Below are 16,267 nucleotides of genomic sequence, written 5' to 3'. Positions count from 1 at the left end.
TCACAACAGTACAAGCATCATAAATGAATTGTTTGCTCAGGGAAAGAGCAGGATTGTCTTTACTACGGCTTCTTAACCCTGCACAGAAACTCGCAACCCCTCAGTTTTTCAGCCTTTTATCGTGTTAGCTCCTCCTAGCGGATTATTTTGATATCATCTGAGGGGAAAAAATAATTTACCAGAACATTGTGCCCTGACCAGAGTGCCCCTTGCCTGGTAATATTACAACTTTGTTTTTTGTCCCACTGCCTTTGGGGGGGGGGGTGAAAAATACATTTCACGAAGAATTTCCTATGATTATTTTTTTTATTCTTTAACGTACCTTTTTTTTTAAAAGGACGTCATTCGATAACAAGTTCGGTGCGGTTCCTCGACTGAACGAAACAACCGATATATCACTATTACCCCCCCCCCCTTTTTTTTAAAAAAAAAAACGAGGTCTGAGAAATTGAATAAGAAGTCTATGAACAAAACAACGGACCCTGCGACCCGACCGACGGTGCGGGGGAAATACCGACGATAAGGAAAGCGAGCACTGGCGGGCCGGGGTTTGGCCGCAGCCGGGCGGAGGGCTTAAGGAGGGCGCTAGGCCTCGCCGCTCGAGCGAGGGACGGGTCCGACATGTTGGAAGGCTCCGGCGAGCGAAGCGCCCCGGTGTGCGAGGGCTGCTCTCGTCAATACACGCTGTCAGGTAAAACACCTGTTAGAAATGCACGCAGCTATCGGTAGTGAAAGTGAAAAAGCGAAAAAGTCATGTAAAATGGCATGTCCGTCCCCCCTCGCAAACACACGTACATGATAAAATGTTTCGTGGACTGGTAGGCCAGGTTACGGTTTTAACCGCGGGCTGGGCGGCCATCAGAGGACATGACAGACATATAAAGCGATTAAAAATGGACATGAACGCAAGAAGCTTGTGTACTCGCCGTGCGATACCGAGCAATGACGGCCTGAGCTCCTACTTGCTAAAAAAACGGTTTTGATGAGTTGAGGGCCGGAGAGGAGGAAGGGTAGGCACACAGAAAGTGTTTTTGTGTGTGTGTGTGTGTGCGCAGTTGGCGTCTTGATCCGTTTGTCAGTCGACTGAAACGTTTTGGTATAAAACCCATTAAGTGTCATCTCACAACATTATAAGTTAATGCACTCAGTGTCAGCAGTGGTAAGTATAAAATAATTTCATCCACGAAAGGTCAAAGGTTCAAGGGTGATTTGTTCTCTTTTGGTACTGTACCTATAAAGCAGACATTGTTTTCCTTTCAGACAAAAATATACAGTGTACAAAAATGAGTATTTCGTGCTTTGGACAAAATGCCAAGAAATATTTCATTTTTTAAGAATGCCTGAGAGGCTGTAGTATTGAGAAATGTAGGAGAAGCTCTTCAAGTGCATATAGCTCTTCAAGTGGTATATCCCCTTTTTATGGTAATTTTGTGTAATATTGTGATGATTTTGTTATTGCCTTATGAGCAGTGGGGGGAAAAAACGGTAGGCAGTGGCTTTTAACACATAATTTTAAACATAACTGATTCACAAAAGAACTAGGTTATAGGGAATTAAGTATCTAAGTAACTCTGAACATTTTAATGTACAGTACTACAACAGGCTATATCCTTATTGTTGTGTTCAGATTATTTTTTATCCTCTTGAATGGAACTGAGGCTCCAGCACAAGGAGTGATGCTAGTGAGTGTAAATATCTCTTCACACTTCTAATTCCTTTTTGACAAAAAAGCTTCTCAGTGACGGTAATAAGAATAATAACCACGGGCGACAGGGATTCGGCACAGAGAAGCCACGTGTTACTGTGCGATCATATAGAATACGAGTGGCTGTCAGATGCGAGCTGGAGTTCAGTAAAGAGATGTAAAACCTCATTTTGACCAGTTCTTTCTTGGTTTAAGGGTTAGTTTATTTTGGTTTTGTTCCACAGAGGATGAGGTAGTTGGAAACCTACCCCTAGTCCTGGTTTGTGGGCATGTCTTCTGTTCGTCGTGTCTGTGGTCCTTGGCCAGTAGTGGCGAAGTCATCGTGTGTCCACAGTGCAAGGTAAGGTCGCAGGCCATACGACAGTATCCCCATGTGACAACCAGAGGCTACCACAGGTTAGCATTCATTTTCATTGTGGCGTTATGGCTGCCAGCAGCAATGCTAAGAATCCCTCCATTTTGCACCTGTTCTGACATTTCATAGTAATTAGGGGTGTGTGATGCAGAGGACGAATTAGGACCTTGTATTATTTAGTCTCATCATGAAGATCTTTAGTAAAGAAAATACAGTGGAAGCATTTAATAATAATAATTCTTTAGATAGATATATATGGCGCTTTTCTGGACACTCCACTGAAAGCATTTTACAGGTAATAGGGACTCCCCTCCACCTGATTCTACAGCAGCCAGAGTCCACCAGTCTGCTCCCCACACACTAGCTCTCAGTGCGGAGGAGAGCAGAGTGATGAAGCCAGTTCATAGATGGGGATTATTAGGAGGCCAGGATGGGTAAAGGCCAAGGGGAAATTTGGCCAGGATACTGGGGTAACACCCCTACTCTTTGTGAGAAACGCCCTGGGATTTTTAATGACCACAGAGAGTCAGGAGTCTGTTTTACATCTCACCTGAAGGACGGTGCCTTTTTACAGTATAGTGTCCCCGCCGCTGTACTGGGGCATTAGGACCAACATAGACCACAGGGTGAGCGCCTCCTACTGGCCACACTAACACCAGTTCCAGCTCCATAGACTTGCTCATGCCTGATTAAGCTGTGTGCTTCGCTCCAAGCATCCATTTCATAATTACACATCACCCTGGAAACACTGTGTTATTTCACTAATAATTACTGCTTACACAATAGCAGAGAGGTGAGTAAATTGATATTGATTTACTTAACTCTCTGTTATTGAGAGGTAAGAGTTTTTTGTGTGCTGTGTCGTTAAGGTATAATTGATAGTTCTTTGTGTGCATTAGTTTAAATATTTTAAAGGTTTGTTATGCAGCATTATTTAAAGGTTTGTTGTTGTCTTCATTCTAGGTAATAACACACATTTTATTAAAAGTGCACAGCAGTGTACAATAAGTTTATTCTAGAGTACTATCATTTTTTTGTCGTGGCCATCATTTTGTTACGAAGGTTTTGTTTTTGTGGGGTCCTGCACATCCTGTGCTGTCTCGGGCCCAGCTGTGGAGTCTGGGGCCTGCGGTTGAGGCTGTTGCCAACAACCCAAGTTATATGATTGGCGTTAGTTTTTAATTTTAGTGGAAGTGGGCTTTGTTCTTGCATTGCATGTCTGAGACATGGGAAGAGGGGAGAGGGGAAGCCCTAATGCATGGCACTGTCCCTGCAGGCTGAAACTCAGCTGAGCGTTGACGGGGTCGAAGGTCTTCCAGGAGACAAGAGGATCATGGGACTGATCTATACCACCGATATGAAGAAACAGAAAAGGTGACGTATGTTTGTAATAGAGTGGTGTGTAAAAAGGAGCAACAAAAAGGCTTGTTCTTTTATAAGAAGTGAAAGTGGAACGGGTGCATACTGTCCATTCTGCACTGCTGTAGCTCAGGGAAGCTGTTGTTGTTGAGTTTAGACTCCTGAGTGTTTTACTGTGATAAATGTGGACTAATAGCAGTACCTTAAAAAAAACAAACAGTGTGCTTCTTTAGACAGGACTATATATACCAAACTTTATTTTATATCTCAATAATGGTATGATGAGTCTGATTAAAATGTAGATTTTTTTTAATCTGTGTGTGTTGGATCAAATATTACGAACTAGTATTAGCATTACTTTAACTAACATTAAATGTCCTGATACATGCTTATACCGAACTTGTTTATGTTTCTTTTTTCGCAGCCAAGCTAACACTTCAGTCAGTGAAGAACTGCCAGCTTTAGAGATGTGTTGCCAATCTGTGCTTTTGAGTGATGTTAACAAGGAGAAGACTGTATTGGTATGAATACAATATTACATTTTGTGTTGTTTGTAGTAAAACATGAGGACAGGTTATATTAACAGGTGAATTTGACTTCATAATATTGTCAAGAATCAAGTCACTGAAATTAGAACCACTGTGTGTGATTTGTTTAGTAATAGGAGTGCTATTTTGTCATTTAAAGTGGTCATCCTGTTGTCATATGCAGTGTGTATATATGCAGAATTTTTGCATTGGTTGATAATATTATGAAATGTGCTGTTTCTGTAGATTACATTGTCTGTGATAGCACCTCAATTGAGAACAGGTTTTGCAATTTAAAAAGTCCATTTAATTTTTTCATGTAGAACTCTGATCCCTTAAAAGCACTGGATGATGCACTGCTGCTTGCCTCTGAAAAGATGTCTCAGCTTCAGAGCTTACATGAGGTGAGATTTTAAGGCAAATAATAATTCCTTATACTTGCTCTTTCTGGACACTCCACTCAAAGCCCTTTACAGGTAATGGGGATCCCCTCCACCACCATCAGTGTGCAGCCCCACCTGGATGATGTAATGGCAGTGATAGTGCACCAGTATGCTCCCCACACACCAGCTCTCAGTGGGGAGGAGAGCAGAGTGATGAAGCCAGTTCATAGATAAGATAAGATCACTTTATTAGCCATATACAATTTCTTGCATTAGGAATTTGTCTTTTCGCATACCCTGCCTTGCTTTCCATGAGACACACAGACAGGGAGAGAAGCTTGGGCTCAGAGCAAAGGGTCAGCCATTTATATGGCGCCCCTGGAGCAGTTGGTGTGAAAGTCGAATGTTTACTTTTTTGCGGAGCGTGGGGTATACATTACAGACTAATGTGAACTATTTTATTCTTCAAGATTCTTCTGAATGGTTTTGAGAACCAAGTTGAAAATGAGAAGGCCAAACTCCTAAAGGAAATAGATGAAGCAGTTCACATGGCAACTACTGCATTAAACAGAAGGTAATACAAACTTTTGAGAGTTGTTAGAGCTCTAGCATCTTGAAGTTAGCATCTCCAAATGTGTTTACCAGGTTCCTTACACATCTATACATATTAGCTTTCTACATTGTGTAGATCAGAGTCTGGCAAAAAAAAGGTTTGTGGCATACGTTATTAGTGAATCCGTCCTTATTAAACTTCATGGAAAGTTGTTTTTAAAGATCTTCCGGGTAAAAGGTCTATTTAGGGACCTAAAGAATATATTTATTTTGAAGATTCTGCTGATTCAGCTTAATATTTCAAGCAGAGCATTGTGCTGGAGGTGACCCGGTACTCTTTTCATGTAGAAATGAAAGTAAAGAGGTTCTAGAGCTTTTGATGCTCTTATAGTTAATCATATCGCATAATTTTGAATTGAAAACTAGATTTTGCTCTTTTAAGATGGATATGATTTTTAACTTTATGTGTTACTATTCTGAGTGACTCAGCTTGTATATCTAATGCAAGTAATTTTCATTTTTTATGTTTACTTTAACATTTCTTTCTCTATTTGTGAGATGAAAGTTTACTATAGAGCCTTAAGATGAATGTATTCTCAACTTTTGTCTCGGGGAAACTGCAGAAAAACACGCGTTAAGAAGCACTTCTAGTAATGTTTTTAGGCTTGCTGAATTTGTTGAAATAATTTATTGCCCTCAATTTGTTACAGAAGAGGAATATTAGTTGGAGAGCTGGCGAACATAAACCAGTATTTCCCCGCAACTAAATGTGCTATCGAAAAAGTGGAAGAGGAGCAAAGGATTTTGGAACTAGCTGTTCAGAAGGCGAAGCAAGTTCAACAGGTTCCTGCTCTTGGAAGCTACTGTGACGTGGAAAAGGTATTTGCCTCAACATAGAAGGGGATTTGAGAGATGATGATGGAAGTTCTGCTGATGTCCAGGTAGTGCTCAGTGTGTAAAGGGGGATAGTGTCACAGGTCGAACTCCGACACAGTAAGGGAGCACATTGTGTTGAGGGGTCAGGACTGCTTGTCCACTTCTGTGCTTTGGCACCCTCCCAGCAGACGCCCCCACCTTGTCCATGCTCGTCTGTCTGCTGGGGTGTATCACAAGGCATGCAAGCAGTTCCCATCCCGTAGAGACCCTCCAGGGTGCAAGATAACAAATCCCATCCAAGAAAACAAAAAACATTTCATTTTTGCTTTGTATTTAAGAAATCCAGTGTGTGGAATTGCTGGGGCCTGAGAAAAGTGTGCTAACTCTTGTGTGGTAAAACAGAAGGTTACCCTGGATGCAGAGTGTTGCCAAGGAGCTTTGCTGGTGTGTAGCAGGAAGTGGGTTGCTAAAGCTTTCAGAAACACAGCGGAAAAGGATTGGCTAATAAATATATCAGCATTACAATGTGGAGCTTAGCTCTCTGCATCAGGTCCAGTAAGCTTTTAAACAGCTGAGGCCACCTGACCTAAGTGTCCCCACACAATGCTATACCTGAATCCAGTATGCTCTGGTTTTATTCTCAGATCCTGGGTAGAACAGAAAAAAATCACCCACAGAACAAAACAAACTATTATTCGGATAAAGAGAGCTTTGAAATCTGGAAATGCCGGACACACAGGTTCGGTGATCTCGGCTGTTTTCCATCCGCCCATTATCGGCAAACCCTTTGTTCCTGTCAAGAGCTATGGCAATCTGGAACCTCCTGGACATGCAGGACACAAGGCGAGACTGAACCCTGATACTGTAGACAGAACACTTCTGTGAACTGAGGAGTGATTTGAACTTACCTGTCCTAACAGAACTGCAAGGTGTATATTTAACACTGAATTACCAATCCGTTTTTGTTGAAAAGTTGAAAATTGAACTGTGTTCTTCTACGTGGCAAAGATGAATTCTGGTATGAGTGAAGATCACGTATTATTCTCTTTTTCCGATTAATAGTTTGAGCTTGAAATGTGAGGTTGTGAAACTTAATGTACATTGCAAAATACAAATAAATGTGAGCAGGATTGTTGTTTTTTTATTCAGGTTGTTGCGACCCTTCAGTCCTCTCTGAGCAGAGAGGATTATTTGTCATGTCTCGGGCAAGCATCTGGTCTGAGGTAGGAGGATATGACTGCAAATGGTTTAAACCTTTGTGTGGATCTGTGTTTTCCTCTCTATAATCCTTTGTTGGTTGGAATGACTAAATCGGTAATACTGCATCGCTGAATTTCTGTAGTTTTCTCTGACTTTAACGCCTTTTTTAGCTCCAAAGGATTCTTCTAAGACTTGTACCTTTTCCGTTTTCTTTACTGCCCCTGTTTCAGGAATGGAGCACTGTGGATTATGAGCAGTTGCGTCAGTGTAGTTTTTGGAGTCACCGTCTTGTTTGTCTAGTGTTTGTATGTTCTTTTACTGCATGTCCAAGGGCTGCGTTGGCAATGTGAATCTCTCCCTTGGGGGGGTTAATGAAGTATATCGCATTGCTCTTGTTCATCGTATTCGGTGTTAACCTGGCTTTTGGAGATGGTGGGCCTGAGGCTTCTGGGGAGTCCCTTTGTGCTTTAATGAAACGCGTGTGCTTTGCTTCACTCATAGCTGTTCTGTTTTCCCACAGCTGCAGCCTGGATTATGAAGGCTTTATCCAGAACCTAGATGATGGCTTTAGGATAAGATGTGATGCCCCCAAAACGCAAGTTAATTTTGTTTGTTCTACATCTTAATCTGGAAGAAAAAATTAAGAATAGTGCCTGAGAGAGACATTGTATGGAGAGTGAGTTTTATAAGAGGACAGAAAAGAAATAGTGTAGACAAATGATGCAGAACTATATTGAACTGCCCTGTGGGCTGGGAGCTACAATGTGCTATCGAAACAGTGGAGTCATATTAGAGATGTTTATCTTTTTACATTTTTGGGTGGAAAATTAGTACAACTTTTTTTGCAAATTTAAAACGTACAGTGGTTTTGGTTGTCTGAAAAACCTTGCCATTTTGTATCTGAAAATGCATTCTCTTGATAATGGTGGACAAAGCAAAGACAGGCTTTTGAGGATATGACTTTTATATAATTGTATAAGGAGCAAGTGATAAGTTTATTCCATGCTGAAAAAAAGAAGAAAGAAAACACGTTTTGGCCTTGAAGCCTTCTTCAGGTGTGTCAGTGAGCCTTCTCACACCTGAAGAAGGCTCCACGGCCGAAACGTTGTTCTCTTTTTTCTTTTTTTCAGCATGGAATAAACCCATTACTTGTTCCTTTGCGGCCTAGGCATGCTGATGCAGCTACCCACCTGAACTACTATAATTATATAATATTATTATTATATAATAATAGTAGTTCTCGTAGTTGTTATTAATAATAATTACAGTAGTATTAGTATTACACCCGAAGCTTACATCCGAAGTAGGCTCCACAGCAAAACATTTTCTTACTTCTCTTTTCAGCGTGGAATAAAACTATTACTTGTTCTTTTGTAGTATTAGTATGGCCGTATATTGGTAATAGGTTTAGAGCCCGGCAAGTCCAGACCTTCATGGAACCTTCATGTCTGTGATGTGCTGGAGAATTAGATACAGTGTAGGTGCCACAGCAGAGCACTACTGTTATCTGTTATGTAGTTGCATAGTAGCATTTTAAAAATAATGAAGTACTCCTGTTCACCTGAAGATGAGACTATTTCACCTCCTGTCAAACCAGTCCCTTTCAAATGATGGTGTAATCATGCTTTATGGTTGTATCCCCCTTTTATCAATAATTTGTGTCTGCAGTAGCATTTAATGAACTCTTAAGTTATATTTTGAACAACTTTACTGAGTAGATAGACATTTAATCTACACAGAAATTCATATGAAAAATATCCATTTGTTCAGTGTGATATACTGTATGTCATACAGTCACAGCTAAAACATTCTGGGTTTGGTGTTGCTTATGACTGCCCTGCCCTTATTTGATTTTTCATTGAGGTTTTTGTTGGTATTTATTAAGAGTCATTAAATGAGAATGATTTTTTTATTAACAAAAATATTTTAGGTATTGCACTTATTGTATTTCACTCGCATTAATAAAATACACAGCTAAAGATCAGCCAGCTATATAAATCGGCTGATTTAACTTCTTAAACTTCTTTCAGTTTGAGCATGTGTGTTTTGATTTCAAGTTTTCACCATGGTCAATGCGCCAATTGCAATTTAACAAAACAGGATACAGAGCTGTAGGTGATATGGTAAAGCCCAGATTGATGTGCAGTATGTCACATAAGGACCTGCTAACGACACGTCAGGTGTGTGGTGCAAATGCAAGGATCTCTGTGAAATAACCCGTGGCTCTTCAGTTCCTAATGTTTTAAGAGTCACTTTAACATGCGTTCCAGATGAAGTGCCTTATCCTCCAGGAGCAGTGGAGTAGTGCTCAGCGGTGTTTCAGATGATGATGCTCATTTACGCTCATGCTGTCTCTGGATCAGGAGGGGTCAGGGCAGAGCCCTTTCTGTCCCGCTGTTCACTATGTCCTGTGTGAAAATCTTTAGCGTCGCGCCAGAGGATTCAAGACAGTTGAGCATCCAAAAGCAAATGAAGCCCTCTGTGACCCGTCACGGCAACCAAGAACCGCCGTCGCAGCTGAAGGACTGTGGGATGGAGGTGCCTGAACCACCTTCTCATGAGTCTTTCGGCAGCTCAGATGCGATGACCTACAAAAACACGGAGATTCCAGAATCAGGCAAGTTGTACCATGATGTATTAAAAACTTGCTTTTATTATTTTTTAAAGACTTTTTTTTTAAAAAAGAAATGCAAAAAATGTGGGAGCAAGATGTGTTTTTTTAAGAGCAAAACCCTGGATTGTTCTTCAAAATCCCAGCGGTGGATGCACATCATCCTTGGATTTGCAGTCACAAAGATGTGGGTTCTTAATGTTCATTTTTGTATTTTTTGCCCTCATGGTCAGAAACGGGGAATCGGCGCTGGATGTGTGCAGAACATTCATATATTCAAAAGAGAAGTCTAGCATGTAATTCTGCCTGTTTGTAAGTCAGTATAGATTTGCTTTAAAGTAAGAGTGAAGGTAAATGTTATTTTTTCTTCTCAGTTTTTGTGTGTTACTAAACGGACAACATTGTAGTCTTTGTTCTTTTTTTACAAGTCAACCTGTTATGAATCCCATAATTCAACAGAGTGTTAAAATTACAAACCAGGAGCATGTCAGGTATTTGAATCTTGTCTGGTGTGCTGCTGTGGTCTTATTAGCAGTGTCTTAGGTGAAGAAATGAAGGCTGTTCTGTGTTGGATTGTGTCTGGTATCCTTGGGTTTTTCCTTCTTTGATCGTAGCTGCTCTAAATACTTAACTAATGTATATGTGCTGCTCCAGGAACTGGAGTGAGGTTTCCAAGCGAAAAGTCGGCAATGCCAAAGAAAACTAAGAAAGCACTGGCAGCATGTCCCCCTTTAACTTCAAGGAGAGGTAAATATAGCCTTAGAAGACTGGTCCTGGCACAGTCTTCTCGCATTTAAAGGTGTATGTTTTTATGCCTTGGCTGAACGTTTTATATACTGTACATATTCTAATATTAATTTACTGAACTGCAAGTTCCCAGCACAGAAAAAAAATAGCCAAACACCGGGCATTTGGATTTCAGGAAATCTTCAAACTTCCACTTTTGTAGTTTTCCAGGAGTGGGTGTTTGTTACCCATGTGGTAAACCCGAGCCATTTCTATGTGAGAAGAGTTGCAGAAACCAAGGCCGCCGCCAGCTTAGCCAAAAAGATTAGATTGTTTTGCGATGATGAGAAAAATTTCCTGAATCCTGATGATGTTCTGGAAGTGGGTGAGTGGCTGTTAGTCCCCTCGTGTTATTTGCCAGTGTATACTGATACACCCGTTCTTTTAAGTGATTTCCGTGATTTGCTTTAATTGATTGATGTGCATCTATGACCTTTATATATATACTGCACACATTGTTTAATTTGGAGAATGTACAGTGTAAATGATTTTTGGTTACTGTTAGTTTAATGAGAGGTGCCTGTTCCCCATTAGGGACCCTGATTTTTGTGAAGCTGAAAGAAGAGAAGTGGAGCCGAGCCACTGTTACTGAGCTGGTTCAGAGGTGCAGCGACTGCCAGTCTGTGCCCAAGTGTGCCGTGGCGCACGTCTCTAAACTCCAAGTGTATTTCACTGACTTTGGCAACACCGAGGAGATCTCTCTTGCAAGGTGCGAGACGACAGTTTCTAACCTTTTATGTTCCTGAAACATAATCTCATTAAAATTTGTGAGTGAAAAGTTGCTTTAGTTTTTGAATGTCTTAATATTGACGACCGTTAAACGTATCAAAATGCAAAATGGGTTAGAATTTTATTTTTGAAAGTATCCAGAGGTTATGTTATGGTTACTGGACCTGTTGTAGGAAATTATTTGTGTCCCCAAAATGTAGCATTTTTTTTATACGTAGCTAGCAATATGTCACAATAATCTGTGTTTGTCCGTCTCATTATGCTTGAAGACATTCCAGAACTTCCAGCTTCAGAGACAGTTTCTTCCCACAAGCTGTGTGATTACTGAACTCTACCCCCACCACTGGCTCACACTGATGTTTTTTTTTAAGTTGTGTGTTATTTAACTTGTTGTTGTTGCTGCTGCTGTTCTGTGTTTATGTTTTTGGTGATTCCTTTAATGTCTTTGTATTGGAGCACACATGCAAATAAGCATTTCATTGCACTGAAAAGAGAAGAAAGAAAACACAACATTTCGGCCATGGAGCCAAAAAAACATTGTGTTTTCTTTCTTCTCCTTTCAGGAAGGAATAAGCCTATTACTTGTTCCTTTGCAGCCTACGTGTTCTGACGCAGCCACCCACCTGAAATTCATTGCACTTGTGCATATGACAATAAGCTGAAGTGAACTGGATAGGTTAAGATGTTTTACTCCAGTATCAAGCATTTCTTTTATCGGTATCAAGGCAGTTATAAAGAAAGAAAAAATAAATTTGGAATTACTTGTATGGTTGTCGGCTTTCAGTTCATACACAAGCTCAACATGACTGGGGTGCCAAATCTTGGCACAGGGTTTCTGGGTCCAATTAAAGAAGCAGTACCTGAAGAACTGTGAGAAGCCATTAAATACGTCCAATTAAAATGTTGGACCTGGATTGGACACCCTTGGGATAGCCTGTTAACCTACAGTACTTATTAAAAATTTCTAGGTCAGAAGACTACCCTGTGGGAGATGATTGCTCCATTCAGGTTGCCAACTTAAATGAGTGCATTAGAAAGCCCGATCCTGCTGTTCAGTCAGAAATGAGGAGGTGGACTTCGCTGGCAGTGAAGTGTTCACTGATGAGCATTGTGCCACGTGACTGGGTAAGACCACCGCCTTTCACGGCCTTGGGTGTTATGATTGAAAATATGAAATATTTCTCAGTGATCCCCCCCCATCCTCTTTGTTTCATTTTGTTTTCTTAACAACGAAAGGCATTTGTTAGTATGTCAGATTACACGGTGTCAAACGTTGTGAGGAAGGCTTTTGTGAAAATGTAATTTGGGACGGACTTAAAAAAAAAAAACTTAGTAAAATCTCTTCTCGAGCTTCTCAAGCTCTGGGTTCTCCCACCTCCCAGAGACGTCCAAGACGGGTTGCTTGGGTTATGCTAAACTGCCCCTTCCATGAGGAAGAGGAGTGGGGCCTCTTCTCCACCAACCTGCCCCTGACTTAGTTGGCATGAGGTTTGGGTGAAGAAGAGGCTGCAAGCCTGTGTTTGCTGAGGGCTGTTTCATAGTAAAGGTGGCAGATGTGGCTAGGTTGTGATGTGCAGCACCGCTGAGCTCTTGCAAGCACGGCACTGATGCGCAGGCTGGCCCTTTGCGCGGACCGGATACCCTCTCGTGTTCCTCAGACGTGAAGGCGCAGCGGAAAAACTTTTCGGACCTTCCTCTTGGCACGCTGGGGATGTTCAGGTGAAGAGACCTTCCGGGGTTTAACGGCTGGATCCTGTCCGCGTTTGTTCCCGATGCCAGCAGGAGGGCTGGCGGCGGGAAGCGCGGGGGGAGTTCGTGCGCGTCGTGGGGAGCAAGGCCGTGGAGATGAAGGTGTTCGGAGAGGACGGAGACACGCTGCTGGTGGACCTGCAGAAGTCGCGAATGGACAGACTGGTCAGTGACATGCCCATCTCCCTAAGAGAATACCTTGTCTTCATGGAGCTGGCAAGGTGAGAGCACCCAGACAAAACCCTGCTTGACAGTCTTGTGTTGACCACCTGGAAGTCCTTCCTGTGTTTTTTTTACTCCTTTCGACAGTAGACTGTCTATGTTTTTTTCTAAGTGAGAGCTCATTGCAAGGCTTGCACTTGTAAACTTTTTGTAGAGATCGACGGTCTTTTTGTCATTTTCGGTGTTCCTCGTTATCTTGCTGGTTGAAACATACACATCTCCCGGCTTGTCCGATCAGTCCTGGTCAGGTTTGTCCTCTCCATTTAGTTTCTGATCCTGGCTTTTAACACCAGGATGCCGGGTCTGTTGTCTTTCGCACCATGCTTTAAGGCACAAGAAAGGTGAATTTGTGGTCTGCGGTTGCTGATTGAGAGTTTCCTGAAAGCCTTTTTGCAATGTCTCATTCTTTCGTTTTGTTGTTTTTTTAAAAGATTTTACTCTCCAGGTCCTTGGAATGAAAAAACCTTGATTTGTGAAAAAAAGTCTGTGCGGTACTGCTTGCCGGTGTACCCTAAGCTAAATGAGGAGTTCAGCGCGGTAGTGTGCCACATCGTAACTCCCTCGGACTTCTACATCCAGCTTGTAAGTTCAAAGGGGAGCTCAGTTTTCATTTCTTGCAGTTTAGAATAACATACTGTAAGATAAAAGCTTGGAATGTACACTTGGAAGGTGCTTATCTACTTTATTGGTACAAAAGCATCCTTAAAGTCAAGAAGGGCGAGGAAAGATTGCATTAAAATCCGGGGGTCATCAATGAAAAACATCGTACGGACTGGGAGGAGGGGATGGGGGCCGGTTGGGGGGCGGTCGTGCGGACCGGAGGCGGGAATGGGGGCCGGTCGGGGGGGGCCATATGACCCATCTGGGTTTTTACTGTTTGCATGGTGTGTTCTCAAATATGGTTCATTATGTGGTTTATGTACTTTTATTTTTGTTTTCAAAAAAACGTTTTGTTCGTGGTTGGAGTTCATGGTCTGCAGTCAAAACCAAACAGAATGCAAATGAGGATGCCTGTATTGACGACATTTATCTGATCACAGGTAGACAACAGTGAGTCCCTTATTTTAATGTCAAAGCTTCAAGAATTCTACTCCCGAGGAGGGTCGGGGTTAGAGATACACTGTCCCTGTCTGAACCAGGCCTGTGTAGCTCTGTTTAAGGATAACGCTTGGTACCGGGCAGAGATAGTTGGTGAGTGTAATTGTAAGAGCTTCTCAGCATGGTTTTCAAATTCCTGAACTTATCATAGAAGAAAACATAAACAAATACTTTTCAGTCTAGATAAATATCACCTAAGAAAAGGTCCATGTTTCTTCTGAGTTTTTTTTAATTAATTGTTAAAAAAAAACACAATACCAAGATCTTTTTTTTACATTTTAACACTTGTGATGTTAAAGACACAAGTGTTTCGTGTAATTCTAAAGCGATACATTCAAGTTGGTAAAAAAAAGAGAGAGACGTGAAGTTTTGAGATCTGCTCATGTGATGGGATCACTTCTAAGCTACAGTAGAAGATGGTTGAGCATTGAAAATGTGATCTGATCTTCATCTAAGTCATAATAATAAATAAAGAGTCTTATTTAACAAACAACACACACAACGTTTTACATTGCCATATCTTTGTTGAACAAATGGTTTAAACAATCAAGGTCATTGTTGGGAAAAGTGGTTTGTCCAAGATTGTGTTTTTTTGCAGTTGAATTATTTTCTGTGATTTTCAGCATAACACAAATACACACATCTCTAGTGTTTTTTGTGTTCTGGAAAATGAATCTCAACAAATTGTGATTAATTAATAATACAAAAAAATGAAATAAAGATCAATTAAAGCCTGAATTACAGTATCTCCAGCGATGTGTGTTATTGTAGGTCTCCCTGGCAATAGGACTGTGGAGGTGAAGTTTGTTGACTTTGGAAACTATATGAAACTGCCACTGAGCAGTGTGCGACAGATCAAGGATGAATTTGTTACTTTTCCAGCAATGGTGAGTCTTGTTTATACTGTATATATATACTTTATATATTTGAGTCTTGTATATTTACAGATATATGTTGGTATTATATTAAATATGTTTTGTATTTAAGTCCTAGGTATTTTTGGTGTTAGTCTGTTTCCATCAAATGTACACTGATGACATTGATCAATTTAGAAAGGAACATGTTCCGACTGGGCCTAAATGACCACATAAGGTGCTGCTCTGTACAAGTCATGCGAGTTCAAAGCCCTGGTAGTTCTGAAGGCAGATCTTTTTAATCTGTGGTTTCTTTCGAAAAGACGTACGAACAGAAGTACACTTGTCACCTGGTTCGTAGCTGTCAGGGTTGGACCTACTGTAATTGTCATGCGGAAGAGTCACCCGCCATTAATTTGATTTTCAATGAACTTTTCGTTTTGAAGGCTATCCAGTGCAGTCTTGGAAATGTGAAGCCAATCAATAGCATTGACAAGTGGGACGAAGAATCCACACAGACGTTTTACCAGCTTGCAGCTGATCAATTAGTGTCTGCAATAGCAACTGGTAAATTATGTGCTTAATATTTTGAGTATTCAAATTTCAGTTGTTTAAAGTACCTTTCTTTTTTTTCCCCTGAAAATCTGCTTTTTATAGGTCAGTGTCTTAACACCTGTACAACTTTATGCTTTAGCAGATATTACATAAAAACTCTCGCGTACAGTATGTGTGCCCACTGATTGACTTTGAGGTATTTTACAATGACAGATCACAGAGGGAGTTGTGAGCTTAGGCGTTGCTTCTGATTATAGAGTTAATGATTTTTAAAAAATGTTTTTCAGGCGTTGTTACCAAAAACCGTATTCTTCTAGTTAAGTTGTTTGTAGCAGTTGATGCCGACGATAATGTGGATATCGGTAAATATCTAGTAATGGAAAACCTGGCATACTTCAGGAGCAGGTAAGTTCTCAAATATTTTTTTTGTCTTCTGTATTCGTTTTCAGAGATTCTTGAAGACTTTGAGGTTTATATTTATTTGAGCAGGTCAGGAATAAAGACTAATCTTTTTCCCATAACCCGGAATTTGGTGTTATAAGTATGCTATTAGTTGTTTGACTGAAACAAACAAGATCTTCAGAGTTGGAAAAATAAAAAAAAAATGCAATGACCATCCTTTTCTGGATGTAAAAGGAAGGCTGGCCTACGTGTGGAGGTCAGGCGAGTGGTTATTTTGCAGAAAGTCAAGACCCTTAATAACTTC

The 16,267-nt window shown here is 40.9% G+C and overlaps 1 protein-coding gene across 1 annotated transcript in view; it reads left to right on the top strand.

Moving 5' to 3' along the window:
- The first annotated feature begins 621 nt into the window (after positions 1 to 621).
- The window catches only part of rnf17 (ring finger protein 17), a 28,647-nt gene continuing 13,001 nt past the window's right edge, over positions 622 to 16,267 (top strand). Inside the window, exons 1-20 of the mRNA XM_088914556.1 lie at positions 622 to 691; positions 1,930 to 2,045; positions 3,337 to 3,434; positions 3,844 to 3,940; positions 4,270 to 4,350; positions 4,800 to 4,903; positions 5,592 to 5,760; positions 6,907 to 6,980; positions 7,478 to 7,552; positions 9,384 to 9,574; positions 10,223 to 10,315; positions 10,518 to 10,679; positions 10,889 to 11,063; positions 12,052 to 12,208; positions 12,863 to 13,053; positions 13,486 to 13,636; positions 14,095 to 14,245; positions 14,924 to 15,039; positions 15,453 to 15,573; positions 15,849 to 15,966. Of these exons, the coding sequence (XP_088770682.1) occupies positions 622 to 691; positions 1,930 to 2,045; positions 3,337 to 3,434; positions 3,844 to 3,940; positions 4,270 to 4,350; positions 4,800 to 4,903; positions 5,592 to 5,760; positions 6,907 to 6,980; positions 7,478 to 7,552; positions 9,384 to 9,574; positions 10,223 to 10,315; positions 10,518 to 10,679; positions 10,889 to 11,063; positions 12,052 to 12,208; positions 12,863 to 13,053; positions 13,486 to 13,636; positions 14,095 to 14,245; positions 14,924 to 15,039; positions 15,453 to 15,573; positions 15,849 to 15,966 (2,510 nt within the window). The remainder of the gene's footprint in view (positions 692 to 1,929; positions 2,046 to 3,336; positions 3,435 to 3,843; positions 3,941 to 4,269; positions 4,351 to 4,799; positions 4,904 to 5,591; positions 5,761 to 6,906; positions 6,981 to 7,477; positions 7,553 to 9,383; positions 9,575 to 10,222; positions 10,316 to 10,517; positions 10,680 to 10,888; positions 11,064 to 12,051; positions 12,209 to 12,862; positions 13,054 to 13,485; positions 13,637 to 14,094; positions 14,246 to 14,923; positions 15,040 to 15,452; positions 15,574 to 15,848; positions 15,967 to 16,267) is intronic.

The sequence above is a fragment of the Atractosteus spatula genome, chromosome 4, assembly GCF_055471065.1.
Source record: "Atractosteus spatula isolate fAtrSpa1 chromosome 4, fAtrSpa1.hap1, whole genome shotgun sequence".
Lineage (NCBI taxonomy): Eukaryota > Metazoa > Chordata > Actinopteri > Semionotiformes > Lepisosteidae > Atractosteus > Atractosteus spatula.
Note: the sequence above shows the minus strand (reverse complement) of the source record. Positions and strands in the feature narration are given on the sequence as shown.